Source organism: Rhea americana, unplaced genomic scaffold (assembly GCF_003343005.1).
Source record: "Rhea americana isolate MKP2758 unplaced genomic scaffold, rheAme1 scaffold_60, whole genome shotgun sequence".
NCBI lineage: Eukaryota > Metazoa > Chordata > Aves > Rheiformes > Rheidae > Rhea > Rhea americana.
Genome location: NW_028186757.1, coordinates 1,229,157 through 1,249,323, shown reverse-complemented (window position 1 = coordinate 1,249,323; position 20,167 = coordinate 1,229,157). Strand labels below are relative to the sequence as shown.

The 20,167-nt window shown below is 36.9% G+C and overlaps 1 protein-coding gene across 9 annotated transcripts in view; it reads right to left on the bottom strand.

The window, feature by feature from the left end:
- The window catches only part of DDX60 (DExD/H-box helicase 60), a 54,450-nt gene that overhangs the window by 3,198 nt on the left and 31,085 nt on the right, over positions 1-20,167 (bottom strand). For 8 of the 9 annotated variants that reach the window (XM_085319858.1, XM_085319852.1, XM_085319854.1 and 5 more), the window contains 16 exons: positions 19,910-20,025; positions 19,233-19,378; positions 18,941-19,050; positions 18,730-18,834; positions 18,518-18,646; positions 17,593-17,720; positions 13,604-13,762; positions 12,176-12,320; positions 10,438-10,590; positions 9,762-9,866; positions 7,793-7,993; positions 7,015-7,119; positions 5,454-5,595; positions 4,629-4,750; positions 3,891-4,038; positions 758-900 (listed from right to left, as the gene is read on the bottom strand). In XM_085319858.1, coding sequence (XP_085175984.1) covers positions 758-900; positions 3,891-4,038; positions 4,629-4,750; positions 5,454-5,595; positions 7,015-7,119; positions 7,793-7,993; positions 9,762-9,866; positions 10,438-10,590; positions 12,176-12,320; positions 13,604-13,762; positions 17,593-17,720; positions 18,518-18,646; positions 18,730-18,834; positions 18,941-19,050; positions 19,233-19,378; positions 19,910-20,025 — 2,157 coding nt within the window. The remainder of the gene's footprint in view (positions 1-757; positions 901-3,890; positions 4,039-4,628; positions 4,751-5,453; positions 5,596-7,014; positions 7,120-7,792; positions 7,994-9,761; positions 9,867-10,437; positions 10,591-12,175; positions 12,321-13,603; positions 13,763-17,592; positions 17,721-18,517; positions 18,647-18,729; positions 18,835-18,940; positions 19,051-19,232; positions 19,379-19,909; positions 20,026-20,167) is intronic. The other variant, XM_085319857.1, reaches the window with a different exon arrangement.

Below are 20,167 nucleotides of genomic sequence, written 5' to 3'. Positions count from 1 at the left end.
TATTTCTTAAGATAGATGGAGATATTTTTTCCACGTGCACAGATCATGTATTCAAACTAACTCTTGAATGTTCTAAGCATAAGTATTAGCCACAAGCATGGAACAATTCAAGGTGAATTTCAAATTCCCAGTTTCAGGAATTCCATTTTCTTATTACAGAATTGAGTCTTATAGTAACTCCGTAATGGTACAAAGCCTAGGTAAAAAAAAAAAATCACAGGAAAGGGTATCAGTAAACATACTGATGTTCATTACAGTCTAATTCATTCTAATATATTCTAATCTAATTCATATCCATATAATCACTGAAGTCCAGGTAGGGAAGAAAATTATTGACGTAATAATTGCATAGAATGTGCTGTCTTCTAGGCTCCTTAGGACTGAATGAAAACCAGTTTCTGAAGTGGAGAAAAACAAATTGGGGATATGGTTTGAAATGTTATAGTAATCTCTAACTCATTTATCTCTCTGAGTAAACAGGACCCAGAAGCCAGGAACAGGGGCCTTTTTCAAGAAAGCAAACTATTTACAGTCTGTTCTTTCTTTCCTATATCCATCTATTCTGTGTTTCTTTCATGGTGATAACGTAAGACTTAGTGCTACTTTTATTTTTTTAAGAGGTTGTTCAAATGCAATTGTGTCTCCTTAAGACTGATAGCCTTTGTGTCAGCTGGAAGCAAGACAACTGTAACAAACTTCACTTTTAGTAAAAGGCAATAAATTTCGTCCCTTCTTCCCCTCATCCCCAATAACTTACCTGATTAATGTTCACTGCTTGAAATAAATCATGATCAATCATTCCAGATAAACATGCAAAAGGTGAGATGGCAGATATGTTTTTGGTGTTGTCCATCAAATAAGATGCTAGTTCAGAGCCATGCCAGTTTTTAAATGTAAAATCTAGAGAGGAAGTTTTAAGTACAGAATAAGCTATACAGACACAAGCACCCCATTCATCAAAGAATTTTGAAAGTGAGCAATTCTCAGTTTGGTTAGATAATAACAGAAAATGTAACTAATCTTCTGCACTTAAATCATTCTTGCTAGATTTGTTCCTAAGAATCTCTAAACAACTGATTCCAGTACGAAAGAAAAGACTTTGTTGTGGTGAAGATAATTACATCTAAACCTCTTCCATTGTAATTTAAACCTCCTTCTCCTTACCTCATCCATAGCCAAAATAGCTAACAGTATAAAGTTATTCCAAAAATAAATTTTACTATTTGAAGACTTTTTATCTTCATCTTTTATTCTGTCCTAGGTTAAAGAAAGTTTTTTCAATCTGTGGTCATAGGCTTTAATAGCTAGACTTCTAATAGTAATTCTTGCTGTCATCTGGTGTCTCAGTCAACGTTTTTCTTGAAGTTAGTTAAAGTGTAGCACTGCACATGCACACACCAGTATTCTAGTTGAGGCCTTGTTAGGGCTTAAGCATGCAGTGTCTGGCACGTAACAAGCACTCTGCTTTATGCAACTGAGTATGACTTTTGTGTTTTCACACCAGAATGGCGTTTCAGTTGGCTTGTGGTCTGCCTATAACCTCAATCAGAAGAGCCATCTTGTTATTTCTAAAAGTTTATTTGTACTTTAATTTGTATTCACTAAACTATTTCTTTCTAGAATGTATGGGATGCTTCTGATCCTTATGCTGAAACCTTTTCTGCTTTGTGTTAGGTTAAGTATTCTGTATTTGCATCCTTTATGCCATTGATTTAAACAAGAAAAAAAAAAGCAGTATTGTGTCAAATTCCCCCCCTCCCCCCACCAGCCTTGCTGGAAAGTTGTGGTAAGTATAAAAGGTGTTTTCTACCTCTTGAACTACAGGATAGAGGTTGATCTTGCTCCTCCCCTCCCCCCCCCTCTTTAAATCTATCGGAATGTATGTATTTCTTTCAAAGTGAAGCAGCTTCAGCAAAATGGGGAGAATATCCCCAAGCCTGCCTATTGCACCATTTATTTAAACCAGCAACTTCTCCACTCAAGCAGAAGAGGAGCTTCAACGTCCATTGCTCACATCCTGGATAAAAGTAACATTTGCAACACTAACAAGGGAGCTAAAGCAACACAAGCCTGCAGAATTTAGTGCACAGAACTAAACTAGTCCGTCCATGTGGTTTCATACCCTTGTCATGTGTTTCATGCACGTTAAAAACTCTCTTGTGGGACTTTCCCAAAAGTGCACAGCAGCCTACACGTTGCTCTCCTAATTTGGAATTCATCATCCTGTGATTTGCAGCTCTTTTTCCCAAGTCCCCCAAGTTTTCCATTTAATGTATCAAGATGCAAGCTCTCAATTTTATTAAAATATGGAATCTTAAAATGAATATGAAAAATCCAGAATTTCACCTCAGAGTTGCTAAGATTACAGCTATGCAGCACTTTCCAGTTTTCCATACTTATATTTGGTGAGAGGAATTGTTCGCAGAAACCTGAGTCTTCCTTTAACAAGTACCTTTCTGTTCTTCATTCCATTGGTCTGCAATCACCTCAACAAAGTCATGTAATCCTAGAACCCAACTTCTCTAGATGTATAAGGTAGCTTTTTTCTCCATTTGACTTGATTTTACTTACATATTAAAGGTTGCCTGTCAATTCAACCATCACTGATCAGTTATGAATAAATCATGCTTTCAAACTTACTTAGCTAAAACTACAAAAATAAGAAATAGTAAAAAGTACAGACGTAAGTAACAGTAGAAGCTATGTTCATGTCAATGTAAGAACTTTGAAAATGAAGGTCTTTGAATATGCGAGCTATACCTCACATGTAGGTTAGTCTCGCCTAAGCTAATATTAAATTTGACTGAGGGAAAAATTAAGGTATTTTTTAATTATTTGTTAGAAATTCTGATGAGTGATATTGAAACTTAGCATTTGAAAGAGTATGAGTTACCTGGTGGAACTGAAAGGCTACTATTTACAATCCAAAGCCATATGCAAAACTTGGAATCTCGTTCTGATGTCACTTTATCTGTTTATCTCATAATAAACATGATCAATAAACATGATAAATAGCATCACCTATGCATTAAGTGGGCACCCACTTCACAGGACATTTCCTAAGTAGCTGTCCACTTACTTAAACCTCAAAGTAGATCATATGACACCTCATAAGATGTTTTGGCCATTTTATTTTGTACACAATAGAGACTGAAAAATCACTGTATTAATGTAGAAAAAAAAAAGAAACAAACATAGTATCTGCTATATTTGAGAGTGCTTCCGTACTGTAAAATAGTATTTTTGAAGATATGATATTTTTAGAAGGTCTAAGTAAAGAGATTGTGGTATATTACAATGAGTTTATATTTTTCTTCCTGGAAATAGCATGAGATTATGTAGTAGTCAAACACTTTTCATCCAAAGAAAATCCAGGTCGCTTGGTAATGCTTTTTCATATTGCACTGGTTATTAGACATTTTTTATTGGCATAAAGTAACTTAGTTGATTGAACAGCTGGAGCAATGTTCTTTTTTAATTCTTTCTTCTATTTAAGGGCTGGTCAAACCTTCAAAAGCAACTCTGAACGCAATTCAATTATTACAGCCATTTCAGAAGCTGCAAATGCAGTCATTATCAGAAAGAAGGCTACTTTTTTAAAAAAAAGTTACACTTACCATAATTATTTTCCATTTAAAAAGAAATCCCTTTTATTTTTATTTCATCACCAAAATAAGAGCAACTAAAAATGATCCTTTTCCCGTACATTCCTGCCATATAGAATATAATTTATCATGCTTACTGTAAAATAAAAGGGAACTAGAAATTGTATCTCCTTATTAGCATGTCAGAATTCACCATTTTTTCTTTACAAAATAGTAATTAATTGAACTTTCTCAATATAACCAGTACCACAAATGATGAGTAGCCATGAATTTTTCACTGCCTACCTGTCTTTGATAGCGGAAGTCTGTATTCTTGTTCCGTATCAGCCAGCTTAGCAGCTGTTAGAAGAAAATGAGCAAAATTTCTCTCTACTTTGCTGTTATACTCATATACAGCCTCTGCAAAGTCTTCTGGTAGATCTTCTAGAAAGACCTGAAATAACATATATAACAGTTTATTACCTAATTTAGGTAAATTACTTCTCCAAGAGTGTCAGTCCTACATTGGACTTAGTGTTAATTAGTGTTAATGCTCATCCTAGTCATAGTGTCCCATTTTTTGAAAAAGCTACCCCTAAGCCTAAGTTTCACGTACCACAGTGCATGCTCAAGTCCTTATAAGGTCATTGGTATGTGTCACAAAATGCTACAGCTCTTTAGACAAAATCCTAGTCGAGTGAGAAAAAGAAGTAAAGTTTCTATTTAGGGAAGAGATATATAAGTTGTATTGCACAAGGAAACACTGAGTAGTCCATAATTTTTGAAATATTCTGATAATAAGTATGTAATAATTTGTCATCTCCATAATATACTTGAATAATATGACACTATTCATTTAACCTGAGACTCAGTTGATTCTGTATTTAAATCATGGCTACTTTATCTTAATCCAGTATGTATCTTCTTCATTATTTAACTGATGCACATCCATTATAACACTAGCCTAACTGACAAAATGAAACCAGAAATTCACTGAGGTGGTATGTAGTGTAAATTATGGGAAACACCAAATGCTTTCTCTACCTTTGACTGGTAAAATTTGTTTTTAAATTTCGCTGTGCCGGCTGGAAGATATCTTCTCCCAAATAGGTTTGCTAGAATGAGCACCAGCTTTTCCATGACATCTTCTGAAAAATCAGTTGAGCCTATGTCAAAACAGAAAGTATGTAGATTAAATAAGAAAATTTAAAAAATAACAACTCCGCTTAAAGTGATTCCCATTCAGGGGTTTCCTTGCCAGCTGCTGTTGTCATGAGAGAGGTTACAAAAAATAACGTTGCATAAAGATCAAGTCGTTACTCACAAAAATCTTCCAATTAGATAATTAAGCAAAGCACTCAGGAAGCATTAGTGCAAACAACTATGTACAAATTGATGCTGTCTTATTACATGATCACATATTATAACTTTTCTTGTTTCAGGTCACAAAACGGACTTTAGTCATGTAGTAAGCAGTTGGGGGGGGGGGTTGTTAACTTTTTGATATTCAGAGAGTGGTCATCCGTTATTATTTACTACACCTTATTCAAATCTTGCTCTGGAGCTGGAATTATTAATTTTTCCAGAGCAAATGGTTTTTTTTTTGACAGCATTCTTTTTACCTCATCAAAATATTTTGCAAACAAATTCAGGTTCATGATATCAGCATTGCCATATGTGTGCCCTTGTTTTCTCCAACAGAAATATAAGCATACACAGAATGGTGAGATGCAGAGGCCAAGGATATAGGGATGAAGGCTAGGCAAGAAAAAGGCAGTAGCAGGAACAAGATGCCTAGAAATCTCAGAACAGGTTAGACTGCACCGCCTGCCATAGACTACAATGTAGGTGCATGGAATATTACTTTACCTTCTTCAATTGGCTGGCACAATTTGTGGAATAAGCCTTTCACAAGAAAACTGACCAGAACAAAATTCGAAGGTTCATAATAGTGCAAGTGTGTCACAAGTCCAGCAAATCCTATGGGGTTACCTGCTTGATCCAAGTAGCCCTGTGTTATTTAAAAATAAAAAGAAAAAAAAAAAAAGAGCTTAGCTGTGAAAGATCTAAAGTCTTTTATGAGCTCGTATTTGACAAAAACATAAAATGGTGGCATTCAGAGGAACAGTCTTTCAATCTAATGAATAGGTACCTCTGCAACTGACAACTTCAATTTCCACTGACAGGCAAAATTTTTCCTTACTGAAGAAAAAGTCACCAACTATTCACATACTTTCCTGGAGCTCTTCATTGCATCTCCCTGTGCAAAATGTATAAGTCTTGATTTCACAGTTTTAGTGCCAATGTAGACCATGTTCCATATGAAAAGTGCACAAAGCCACCAAGTAAGATTTGATGCAACTTTCATTAAAAAGAAAATAACCTAGATGTTTGATGGGTTAAAATGCACAGCATTTTAATAAGCCGTCAAATATGTTGCTGAACTATGTTTGGATGATAAAAGCCTATGTATTTTCAAAAACCAATGGGGCAAGCTCATTTCATCTACTGAACACTGTAAATGTTAAGACACCTCTCCTAGCAGAGAACAGTCTGCATCACACCTTTCTAGTAAGTAGGGAGTACCTAGAGAATCATCATTATATTAGTGCCCCTTTTTTATACTCTTCCCTTGAAAGAGTATTAGAGACAGGATACTAGGTACATGGGCTTGGTTTTGGCCAGTTCTCATGCTAACTAACTGTTACTTCCTAAAAATGTTATAAATCTCTACTGTCCATTGATTTCATATTTTTCTGTTCAATGGGAGTATCAGATTCCTGGTCTCATGTGCAAGAGACATCAGAGGGGAGACCCAAACAGGGCTCTTGTTGGGAGCAGGACCAGGACATGGTCACAGACGAGTTGGTGTAATCACATCTCTTCTACCTCTTACTGCCTACAGTCCTGGCTGTAAACCAAAACCAGAGTTGGCAAACAAAGTTGCCATAACAGTATCCATCAAATTGAAACTACTGCTATGAAGAAATACACTGCTAATTTTCAGCCTTTTCACATAGCTGTTTCCTGAATTTTTGTTAGCAGTATAATTTTCTCCCAGCATTTTGGAAATTATAGGATTCTTAGAGTGTTTTAAACTATAATCATTTCACATGCATGCTTCTTCATACATAACAGACACAATTCTTAGTTTCCAAATCAATTTGTGATCACAGTTACATAGTCCATATCATGAGACTTTCCCTATTGAATTTTTTCCACAAAATATATAACTTAAAATTAACCTCCGGCTTAACGTCCTCTAATTTTATCTGTTTCCTTACATTTCTACAGAAGCTTGCCTGTTGCTATGGATCATAAATGTTTTAGGTGGAAAAGTACTAGCACACAAAAGTTAACATTTTTTGAGAGTTGGTATTTACAGTATGTATTTACAGACAACTGCTAACCAGAATGAGATAAAACATACCTCTTGGATAAGAAACTGCAAGGAAAAGATAAAATAGATTTTTAATAATTCAGTATGTCTTTCTTGTTTGAAGGACATCAGTGAGTGCTTCAACATTGACAATACCTGGCCAAACAAAAAATAAAAAGACAAGAAATTAGAAACACAAAGGAAAGTCTGTATTGTAATAAACAAAGAAATTTAAGATCCAGTTTTTATGTTTGTTTCATCCTCTCTTACGTTCTTGAAAATAAATGTCCATATGTTGTAGCTGAATGAATACAGGAGGAGCTCCTTGAACAATTTGTAATCATGGCCATGGATTGTTTATCTAAATCACTGCATTCAGTGTCAAGAATAAAAATCTCTTGATTGCACAGAACTTATGTTGATTTAAACAACTTCAAGTAATACGCAGAATTTTCTCATTATTTCAGTTGAGGTAGCATTTCACTGCTCCCTTTTTCTGATGCCCTCCGTTTACACCTGCTTGTCAAATAAAGCTAAAATTCTAAATACTGAAAGAGTTTCTGATTCTCCAAGTGTAGCTAATGCATAAATATATACAAGAGTTAAAGAAAAAATGCCTTCCTGATACAGCATCCTTTCTCATAATAATATTTATTGCAAAAAATAGGTGCATGAAAATTCACAGCACAATACCACGTAGGAGTAGTACAGCAGGATATGCAATTTTACTTGGAGAATAACTATTTACTTTTGAAATATATAACCTTCTGCTTGAGCTAAAGAGATACCATAATTTAATTAAATTGCTGTAAAAAAAAGAAATCTATACCTTTGCTCTGGCATCTGCTTTATCATCAGCCTTTGCAGCCAACAGCATGAGTCTCAGTATTAGAGAAATAGTCAGAGGAAACTGGCCTTTCAATTGAGGTACATTGGATTTGATAAGTCTTTCAACCTTGGGCAGTGGGATGTCATAAAAGAACACATTTCCGATCATATCTTGTCCACGTCTTCCAGCACGTCCCGACATCTAAGAAGAGGGCATTTGCATCAATAATGTTTAAATTATTAAGATTTTAAATATATCTAAACTCTGCATACGGCTACCATCTATACAATCTTAATAATGCATTTATGAACAGTTTTAAAATAATGTGTACAAATTGTGCTGTACCGCAAATGTAGCTGTTTTACAGTTATGATGATTTTATTTACTTTTTTTAATATGATCTTCTAAATTTGGTATAGGACCTAAACATTTGCCTGGATATGTTCTCTCACATCTCTTTTTAACATTTATATTTCTGCAAGGTAAATCATAACTTAATTTTACCTACATATCAGCTTTGTTTTCAAATTATATTTGGCTCTGAATTGTTTCTGGGTAGACCTGGGGCAAAAGGAGTCTCAATATGAATAGAAAGCAGAGAACATGAATAAAGAGTAGGGGGAAGATGACTCAGGGTGTGTTCCCGTGCCTAGGTCACCCTCTTTTGATCGGGTCTGTTTTGGGAGACTTGTCCCCTGTACTCTATGATGTGACAAAGCTGGAATCATATCATATGTATGTATCACAAGAAGGACAGGTAGACACTGGTGGCATAAGTTGCATCTGGTCTATGTGGTCTGGAACGAGAGGCAAACTGGCAGTATTTGGGGAAAATGCAGGTTGTTTGAAATGTAGATGAACGGGAAACAGGGACTAATGAAGTCTAATCTCAGGCTATGTGGATAACTGCACCATAACTGGAGACATTCTGCTCAGCTCTGCTTGTAACCTTACCCAGACAGTGCTGTGTTGCACTGCACAGAGCACTGTTTCTAACTGGGAACTAGCTCAAGCATCCCTATTAATCCCGTCAGTAATCATAGAATCGGTAAGGTTGGAAGGGACCTCTGGAGATCATCTAGTCCAGCCTCCCTGCTCAGCAGGGTCACCTAGAGCATGGTAGACAGGGTTACATCCGGGTGGGCCTTGAATATCTCCAGAGAAGGAGACTCCACAACCTCTCTGGGCAACCTGTTCCAGTGCTCTGTCACTCTCACAGGGAAGAAATTCCCCCTCACGGTCAGGTGGAACTTCCTGTGCTTCAATTTCTGCCCATTGCCTCTTGTCCTGTCACACGGGACAACTGAAAAGAGTTTGACCCCATCCCCTTGACACCCTCCCTTCAGGTACTTGTACACACTGATAAGATCCCCCCCCAGTCTGCTCTTCCCCAGGCTGAAGAGGCCCAGCTCTCGCAGCCTTTCCTTGTAGGGCAGATGCTCCAGCCCTCTGACCATCTTTGTAGCCCTATGCTGGACTCTCTCCAGTAGCTCCATGTCTCTCTTGAACTGGGGAGCTCAGAACTGGACACAGTCCTCCAGATGAGGCCTCCCCAGGGCTGAGTAGAGAGGCAGGATCACCTCCCTTTACCTGCTTCTTTTTCCTCATTATATCCCACTGTATGTTCTTATAGCATATTTTTCATACATTTGTAACAACTTGGTGGAAACAAAGAACTTCCCTCTCTACTGACCCCTATAATTGAAAACAGAATCTATGCCTTTGATTCAACTACAATGAGCAGAAATAGATCTGTTAACTCTGCTCATTATTTGGGGGCTGCCACTTCTGAAACATTAGTACAAAATACCTTAACTAAAATTATTTTCTGACTGAAATGAACAGCCAAAACTCAAGAATATACACAGAAGTATATGTAAAATAAAAGGCATTCTCCAAATTTGTGTATGATGATAGGTATATATCTACTATATTTATAACACAAACAGTAGGTATCCTATTTCCATACCTGTCTGTAATTTAGGGCATCTAAAAAGATAGAATCTTCAGCAAAGACAACAGATTTACAAGGCATGTTGATTCCTAAAGCAAGTGTTCCAGTAGCTGTGACTACCTATAAAAATATCAAACATTGGTACACCTATTAGATGTGACAATATCCAATTAAAAATGATCTGTAACATCCCACTCAGATCAACAGGAATTTTACTATTATTTTTCACATAGACAACCTTTAATCTGATGAATTTAACAGAGCTATGAACATACCTGAATTTCACTGTTTAAATGTAATTATTATATGCATATAAACATTTACAAACTTGCATATCTTAAAAGTTTATACCTTATCTTTTATGAAACACAAATGGAAATAATATTAAGTGAAGAGAGAAGGAGATAGCATAATCCTATAGAGTTCATTTCACTAGAATGCATTTAGTTGTGATATGCTAACCTGAAGCATAGTAATTTCTACATAGAAAATAAGCTTTACAGCTACCAATTCATTTAGTTGATTTCATTAACCTACATGTCAACATTTAAAAAACGAGCATTACAAATCCAAATGTGATAGATTTTACCACTGGTGAAAGATACACTGTAATTTGTAATTAAGTATGTAGAAAAATTAAAATGTTTTTAAAACAAACAAACTGTCCATAAACTGATCTTCATTCACCAACCTTGATATAACCCAATCTGAAGAGCATCTCCACTACTTGTCTTTCCCTGAAGGCCATAGAACCATGATGATACCCAATGCCCCTCAGCGCCAGCATTTTCTGCTCATAACCTTTTCTCTGAAACCTAACTCGATTGAAGATTTTCGCCAAAGTCTACAGACAAAAACAGTTGTTAAGTATTAATCACAAACAAGTTTTGCCATTGAAAATAGAAAATGTCTTATCTGATAAAGTTCCAAATATGACAGAGAAATACAGTTTATGAATTTTAGTGAACTTGAAGAGTAAATAATCGAATGGGTCCCAACAGTAGCTTCAGTATGATCACAAATCCTAGCCCTTCAATACACTTCTATTACTATCAGGTATTTTCCCACGTTCTCTGGCACATATGCCATTATGTCAGTCCCAATTGTCAAATCCACCATTCAACTGCTTGCAATTAGAAATAGCAAGTGTGCATGTTCATGACTTTCCTATGCCAACTGTGGCCTCATGGTATATATTGCACGTCACTATCTCAGAACAAATTCCTAAGTAGCCTACGTGAAACTGATATTCTTTTGCTCTCAGTTGTCATCTCTGCTCTGTACCACCACCTCATCTTACTACACAGTAAGTTTCTCTTTCCTAACCTCAGAAATAGCACTTTAGGGCTAAGCTACTTTAAGACTTTCTGCCATCTATTCCAAATCCAAATTTTTTTTTCGCTGTCTTTATCGATTTACAATTGTGGAAAGCAACGTTTCTCTGAAGCTCATTGATGGCAGTCAAAAAATGCCATTGGGATCCTAAGTTCCCAGAAAAGGAATCATGGAAATTTTCAGGTATAGATCCAATACACAGAATTTTCCTGTCTTCTAGAAGATAAATCACAATGAGCAGTGAGAAAGCATTATCAAGACACTTCATCAAAATTTTGAGCATTTTTTTTCTCTGAATTAATGATATCATAATTGTTTTTGAATTAAAAAAAAGTTAGGTAAGAGACAGTTATATGAACCACAGTCATTTTTCAGGAACTCTGGATTAGAGAGGACCTCCTAGAAAGGCCCAGTCGCCTACTATTGCTGGCAATCATGTCATATAAATACCTTTCAGATTATTCCTTATCAATTTGTATACAAGTAAATACTTTGACCTTGCTGATGGACATTTCTAAACTTTCAGAGTCCAAGTATTTTCTCAGCTTTTCTTTCCTCAGGGGAGCATAAACATATTGAAGAGCAAGGAAAACGTTGCTCTGTGATGACCAGGAGTTTTAGAGTCCGAAGTAATTTATCATTTGTTATTTTTCAAGATATCAAGGGCTTGAAAAGTTTCAGGTAAGTACACAAAGATGCCATGTAGCCAAATCTGATGACTCACTCAGAAAAGCATCAGTCTGACATCCAAATTAGCAGGGAACAGAACTGCACCACTGACAGTTATTGGAAGTGAGCTCATAGCCTTATGTATCCCATGACTCCTACCATAAGGACAATAATCAATTTTTTTGGGGGGCAGAATTTTCATTCTGTCAAATGTTCTGGGTACATCTTAAAAATAAAGTCATCTAGAATTGATTGATACCTGGAGTTAAATCTAGTTAAAAATATTTGGAATGTTTCATGAAGTCGATAAAAACTGTTATGAAGTACAATTGCACATTAGTGTATTTTATGTATTTATGCATGAATTTATACATTTCAGACAAACAAAAACAAAAACTTGTTAAAATTATCAGTGAATTACTTACATCTTCATCCACAGCCTTAGAATTAGCATAAGTACATGCAGAAGGGATCTCAGTAAGCTTTTTAAGTTTTTTCTCTAAGTGTTCTTTTTCAGACAGAGCAACCACTATGCTCTCACTTTTACTGGCACTCATTTTTTTGGCATCGCTGTATACGATATAAAATTAAAATTATTATTTTTGTAATTTACATATTTTTCTCAATTTTAAAATATTATTTTGGTTCTAAAAGATGCAGATTCATTCTCTTTTAAACTCTAGGCTCAAACATAGAGGTACATATGTTAAATGTAAATTTCTTTATAATGTTAACCACTTCCAGCAAATAACTGGGTGAAGTTCCTCCTAGAGACGAAGATTTATGATGATATACAAAAATGAAGGAAGATAAAGACAGCATGTAGAAGTACCTTAATTTTGCAAATTAGTAAGGTAACAGTAATTCTACAGTAGAAGAACTCAACGTGAGAGAGAAATGAGAAATGTGATGGATTTACTGCCAATGATGACATGGACTATAAGGATTTAGGCCAGGATTTGAAGAAGAGAGGAGAGGGGAAATTATTTAGAGTCAGATTCAAGAAGATACTTGAATGTCTAAATATATGTCTCAGTTGCTATTGGATTTTCCAGAGTTCTAACCTACTACTATTAAAGCTAGCTAAGTTCATTCTGTTGTAATATTATGACCAAAGAATGCAATGTAAATTGTCATGATTAAAAGTGCAAAAATGTGGAATTTGGTGTTCCTGACAATCCTGGTAACTAAAATAGTCTTTAATTGGCAAAAATCTTTAAAAAATCTACACCGAGTAATCACAAACCCAAGGAAGTTCAAGGTTAAAAGGGAAACAAATCTAAGCAAAGGTACAAATCAATGCAAAGGCTGACATTTTCAAAGAGCATCTCACTGGTCAGGTGAACCTACACTTCAAACACTTCAAAGATCCACCACTGTAACCACCCACCATGAAGCTGGCTAAGAAAACGTTCTCCCACAGTGGCTATCCCCAGGACCAGGCTCAGACACTACACTGTTTTTCAGCCATTGCATGAAAAAAAATACAGTCTGGAGAAAGAGCAGTTCTGGTGTATTGATATTATCTCAATTCTAGACTATTCCAGATTGACTATCTCATATACTCATTTCTGTCTTTGACACTCATGCTATAGCGTCAGCACCTTCCACAAAGTCAGTGACACTGACGTCTCTCTACTGCTGGACTATGTGCAAGATACTGCTGATCAACACTTGACAGAGATATTCTTACTGTGTGGGTTGCTGGAGCACAAAGAGGAGGTGGGACTACTGCACTGTAGCTGGATGAATGTGCTGCTGTAAGGTATATTCCCCAGGAATGTCTTACCACAAAATTATGCTCTGTCACAGTATGTCAGTTTTTTTTAATAGTATATCATTATAATACTTACAAAGGCTGGAGTTTCTTTAGCCTCCTATGCACTTTTCTTAGTTTCTCTCTTAAATTTTCTTTTTCCCTCTCAGTATTAGGGTCTTGTTCATTTTTTTGTTTTTTCAGCAAATTGGAGTAGATATTCTGGGCTGCCCGTTCCACTGAATGTATGCTAAAACTTAAGATAAATAATATATAATATACATCAGTTAAGTGAATTTTAACAGAACTTTTATTTATAGATTTATGTATGCTGTTATGATAATATTCAGTGAGCCCTGATACCTGGTAATAGTTAATTTTATTCATCAGAATTATATCCCTATTCCATCTCCAAATCACAATCCACATTCACCTTCATACTGCTGTTATTCCAAAATGGAGTGATAAAATGTAAAATGGTTCCGATAGTAAATTTTCCATAGAAAACATGCTTAATCCTACCTTTCCCTAAGCTATACACTTTGATGTATAAAGGAGACTGTACCTTAAGCCATTTTAATTCTCAGTTGGCTAGCTGAGAATGAGTACTTGCCTTCTTGGTCTTGGAGTTTAACTGTGATGAAGACTTCTCCAGCTTCACTCTCAAAAAAATTTTTTTTATTCTTGTTGCAGTAGGCATATCCTCTTAACCAACATCATACAAGGTATCACCTATCGTGAGGTTGCATCCTAGTCCATCAGGATATTCAAAAGTCCTTCAGCTCTGGCAGTTACCAGGAGCAAAAATTGAAGGACCTTATCCTCAGAAAGGCCAAATAGAGATCCCAATATGAGGGGATAATTTCTCCTTAAATTAAGCTGTTCACATCTTTATGGATGAAAGAGCTCAATAAAAATCATTTCCATTTACTTCTGCATCACTTTGAAACTCACAATGAGTGATCTAAGTTCTTTCCATCACTTGGTCATAATTAAAAACCTGGTGCCAATCTGCTCCTCTCCCTGTTTGCTCTACTCCCGTAAGGAAAACAAAAGCAAACTCTAAGTACCGTTTTTTTCCTACCACTAATGACTGCAATAAACAATTTGGCTTTTACACTTCTGAGACTTGATCTCTCAAGCGTCTCTATTAATTCCATGCTAATGTAATACTATAGAGGGTGACTGCTTTGCAACCTCATTCCTCAATATAATGGCTTAGGGAAAAAAAAGCTTACTAGCACCAACAAACCATAAATACCAATCTACTACTCCAAGTCAATATCTACTTCTTTCAGTGGCTACTCAACCCTTTCATCTGTATCAGAATGTCTCAGAATTTGGACATTTAGCTAGAGAGAATATTTTTAGGTTCTGTCTGACTTTTACCCTCTGTCTGATTATAAGATCTACCATGCACTGCTATACTGATCCTGCACCTTAAAAGAACCTGATAGAATCATAGAATCAGTTAGGTTGGAAGGGACCTCTGGAGATCATCTAGTCCAGCCTCCCTGCTCAGCAGGGTCACCTAGAGCATGGTAGACAGGGTTGCAGCCAGGCGGCCCTTGAATATCTCCGGAGAAGGAGACTCCACAACCTCTCTGGGCAACCTGTTCCAGTGCTCTGTCACTCTCACAGGGAAGAAATTCCCCCTCACGGTCAGGTGGAACTTCCTGTGCTTCAATTTCTGCCCATTGCCTCTTGTCCTGTCACACGGGACAACTGGAAAGAGTTTGACCCCATCCCCTTGACACCCTCCCTTCAGGTACTTGTACACACTGATAAGATCCCCCCCCAGTCTGCTCTTCCCCAGGCTGAAGAGGCCCAGCTCTCGCAGCCTTTCCTCGTAGGGCAGGTGCTCCAGCCCTCTGACCATCTTTGTAGGCCTACGCTGGACTCTCTCCCATAGCTCCATGTCTCTCTTGAACTGGGGAGCTCAGAACTGGACACAGTCCTCGAGATGAGGCCTCCCCAGGGCTGAGGAGAGGGGCAGGATCACCTCCCTCCACCTGCTGGCAACACTCTTCCTAATGCACCCCAGGAGACCATTGGCCTTCTTGGCCACAAGGACACCTTGCTGGCTCATGCTGGCTTATCATCCACCAGCACTACCAAGTCCTTCTCTGTAGAGCTGCTCTCCAGCAGGTCAGCCCCCAGCTTGTACTGGTGCCTAGGGTTACTTTTCCCTAGGTGCAGGACCCTGCACTTGCCCTTGCTGAACCTCCTGAGGTTCCTCTCCGCCCAGCTCTCCAGCCTGTCCAGGTCTCTCTGAATGGCAGCACAGCCCTCTGGTGTCTCAGCCACTCCTCCCAGCTTGGTATCATCAGCAAACTTGCCGAGGAGGCACTCCGTCCCCTCATCGAGGTCGTTGATGAAGAAGTTGAACAGGGTGGGCTCCAGTACTGAGCCCTGGGGGACGCCACTAGCCACAGGCCTCCAGCCACCGATGACAACCCTCTGAGCTCTGCCTTTCAGCCAGTTCTCAATCCACCTCGCTGTCCACTTGTCTAACCCACACTTCCTGAGCTTATCTAGGAGGATATTAAGGGAGACAGTGTCAAAAGCCTTGCTGAAGTCAAGGTACACAACATCCACTGCTCTCCCCTCATCTACCCAGCCAGTCATTTCATCATAGAAGGCTATCAGGTTGGTTAAGCAGGAAAATAATAGATAATTATATTTATTTAATTTATTAATTTATATTATTTCTTTTATAATTTATATTTATATTATTTATAAATTATATTTATTATTTAATAATTATATATATCAGATAACAGACTCCTGCATCTCCTCTCCGCAGCAGATACCACTAGGTTGCACTGTTCACTGGCCCAGCATATGTCCTCATCCCCTCATTTGATCATTTATCAATTGTGTCTACTAAAGGAAGGATTCACATCTACACTCAATCCCTAAGAGCCACTAGCCACTAGAAATTCCTAATAGTTTGCTATTCAGGGTAGATGAGGGGAAGGCACTTCATCTTTCTAAAAGAGAAGCACCTTGGAACTTCCATTAATTGCCCCAAAATCATGTTGCACTTCACGGAGTGCCCCCCTTATGTGAAAGAATTACAAATATCAAACTGTGGTACTGAAAACTGTTGGATGCAACCTAAAATCAGCCATAGGAGTAATTTTCAACTGGACTGTCATTGAAAGATGGAAAAGATGTAATTTATCAGCAATTAGAGTCCTTTGAGATGTGTCATTTACATGTATACTCACTTTTACGTTTTCCTTTCTAGAAACTTCTGAGAAATTCCATTTCATCAGCATGAAGCATGTGAGAATGAAATGACAGTAAGCATGCTCCCCTAACTATCAAGGTGTCCGCTATAAGGAAAAGAGCAAGGCCCTTGACACTTAGATAAGAAAATCTTATATTTTAAGTGATTGTTCATATGCCTTATTACAATGAGAATATGCAAGCAGACTCCTCTGTTTACTGATTCATAACTTCTCTCCATTACTAAGCGCAATACTGAGGTATGTGCCTACTTTACTAATATTACTAACAGTATCATGAGCAATAATGGTGGTATGAATGTTCTCAAAGCTTTGCATTCATCTGAGGCTTTGCCAAATTACACCTCACATATATGCAAAACAGGTTCATGGATATGATACGATTTTGTTAAGAGTCTACGCAGTAGAACCACCACCTTGTGACAAAAGCAGACAGGAATAGTCCCTCATTCCACCATTTCCCCTAGCAAACTAGCCCTTATGCAAACCATTTCCATCCCTAAATACACAATATACACTTTGCACAAGTTTTACTTACTACACCAGGGGCAAAACAACTGAGGATCTAACTCTAATTTTAACATGACTGGGTTTCTTATAATTTTCTTCGAAACGTTCCCCAGAAAGTAATGTTCTCGGTCTTCTTTCAGCTGAACTTTTTATCATCCCATAAACATAAATGAATTGATAGCACTCTTAACATCATACATTGTTAAAACAAGGCTAACATTTACCATATAAATGCTGCCAAGCTATGTCAATGCTTATCGCTAACACTCACTTTTCTGAGTCTAGGCAATACAGATATAGTATATGGAATGTAAATACTTACATAAAAAATATGGCAGGCAATTTATCCATCTCTCGTAATTTGTCAACAAAGCATGCAAACTTGGTCCACTTTTCCTCTTTTGAGCAATCCACAGGTTGGGGCTTAAGGCACTCCAGTAGCTCATGCACCTAACCAAAACGTTATGATTGAGCAGATTTTAATGACACAAAGTTCTGCCTGCAGGCTAACAAAGATGAGCCCTCCAGTTTTCTGTATTAGCTTCTATCAGCTCAGATTTTTAAAATTATCCCAAACTGCAATAACCATGGATAGTTTACAGACAAAAGGTCTCCAGAACATAAACTGACTTCAGTGAGAACTCAAAATGCAAACTGTTGTCGCATTCATGGCTGTCATCATTGTACAGATAACAAAGCATCACTAATATACAGATTACAGTATTTTTTAAGTATCATATGCTAAAAAAGCAGTGTTATTTCCTGAATTTCTTAATTGTTTTCTTGTTATTGATCCACTGCTGCTTCATACTTCTTTTTATATGAACACTTCACCTCTATTGAAGGACTTAATTTTCTGCTCATTGCTTTAATTCCTACCATTTACACAGAAATATACTTACTATCTGTGATTACAGAGAAGGATTCAAATAAGCAGGAGAAAAGAGGCAGACTAAAGTTTTAACTGTACCTAACAGAATCAGGAATTCAAATCTTACAGTACTATTAGAAGTCTAATTCCAAGAGAAGCTTGTAAAAACATCATGTTGAAAATGCCCATGGAAATGCCACAGAAATTACACTTATTTTTCAGCAAAGTAGTATTTACAGCCAATAAAAGAATCAATAATTATAGGAGAAGAGACTCCCATAATTATTTAATTGTATTACTATAGACAATTATTATATAATAGTTACATTAAAGCCGTATATAATATTTGAAAAAGCTCTTCTGTAATAACTGTTACCTTCTGTCGTTGGCCAGTCACAATCCATTTGGTTAGTTCTTTCTTCAGTTCCTGTTCATACTTCCTCACATCCACCTTTTTTATTACCACTTTATTCTTGAAAAGGACAAACTCCTCAGGATCTAAATCCTTGAAAATACCAATAATAATAAACATAGTACTTTGTTTTCTATTTATGCTGATACATTCCATACACAACTGTGTATATGTACCTGTGCCCTTGGCCACTCTGGCCAGACTTTTAGCATTGTGTCATACAGCTGGAGGCTCTCTCGTGGAGACAGTGAAAGGTCTGAAGGAATACCATAGCTCTCAATCTGCAAGGAGGTTAAATGAAAGAAAAATAAAGGAATAATTTTAAGGAAAATCACATTGCTTACTGCAACAGGTGATGAACAATTCTGACATCAGTATTATGCTTACATGATTGACTGTTAATGCAGCACAGGGGTGACAATGTTCAATAACAAAATCAGTGCCCTTTATAGAACACACATACTTTTCCAAATCGTTGTATCTCTCTTCATACAGGACTGTGAACAGACAAAAATGCCGTGATGATAAACTCATTTGCTTTAAAAAGCAAGTACCTAATCCTGAAAAGATTTGTTTTCCCTTAAAAAATATATATGCTTAAGTTCATGCACTGTGATTAAAGTTTTCTCAGAAATCATGCCAAAAAATATTTTTAGCTATAAAATATTCTGATACACACCGAGTCTAACACGATACGATTTTTTTTGTTCTTTTACTTTTGATTTCACTTTACATTTTCTTGTGAAATTCTCTGTAGAATTTGTAGAGCTTTCTTCTATTGTATTCTCAGCATGCTGCCAATACCTTTTCACAGATTGTAACCACCTATAGTACAAGATCAAAATAAAGTTAACTGTTAGAAACTAAACTGATGGAAAACATTTTAATAAAATTGCTAGAACTAAAGTAGATAGGATTACTACTATCTGCTTGATTTCACCAATAGAATTTCTACCTCCGCTCCTCGCTCATTGTACTTGGTGCAATTTTCTCCAACATATCTCAGGGTGTAAGCCTAAGTGTGAAAATGTTTGCATCATACCTACACATAGTGCGGGTGTCTTCCTTGATCAGTGAGGGACGAGTACACATATCAGGCTTTGGCAGTTCAAACAGATGCATGGGCCTCCTAAATTGTTTTTTCCTGCTAACTTAAAGGGCCTGAAGGAACTTTCTGTTCTCACTACAGAAAGTTAAGATTTACAGTATTATTTGGGGTCAAGTGGGGAGGTAAGGGTGGCCTAAAATATGTAACAATCCAACTCTGGACAGAGAGGCCAATTACTGTATGGAGACAACAGATACAAAAGTTCACATCCAATATGCCCTCTTGAGCAAAAAAATTCCAAAACATACGCAGTTAGGTGTTCTGGATTACTGATGGTAGCAGACAGCGCCAAAAACGGACACCGAATTGTTACCAGAAGATGCTCCCAAACTTCTGCTCCAATTTCACCACCAAGACAATGGACCTGTATTTGGGAAAAAGAAAAATGGTGAAAAGAAAAAGAGAAATGTTCCTTGTTAAAGTGTACCCATAACAGGAGCTGTTTTGTGTTTTGCAGTAACAAAAAGTTTTGCAAGATCACTACCGAATAATTCTTACATTGTATC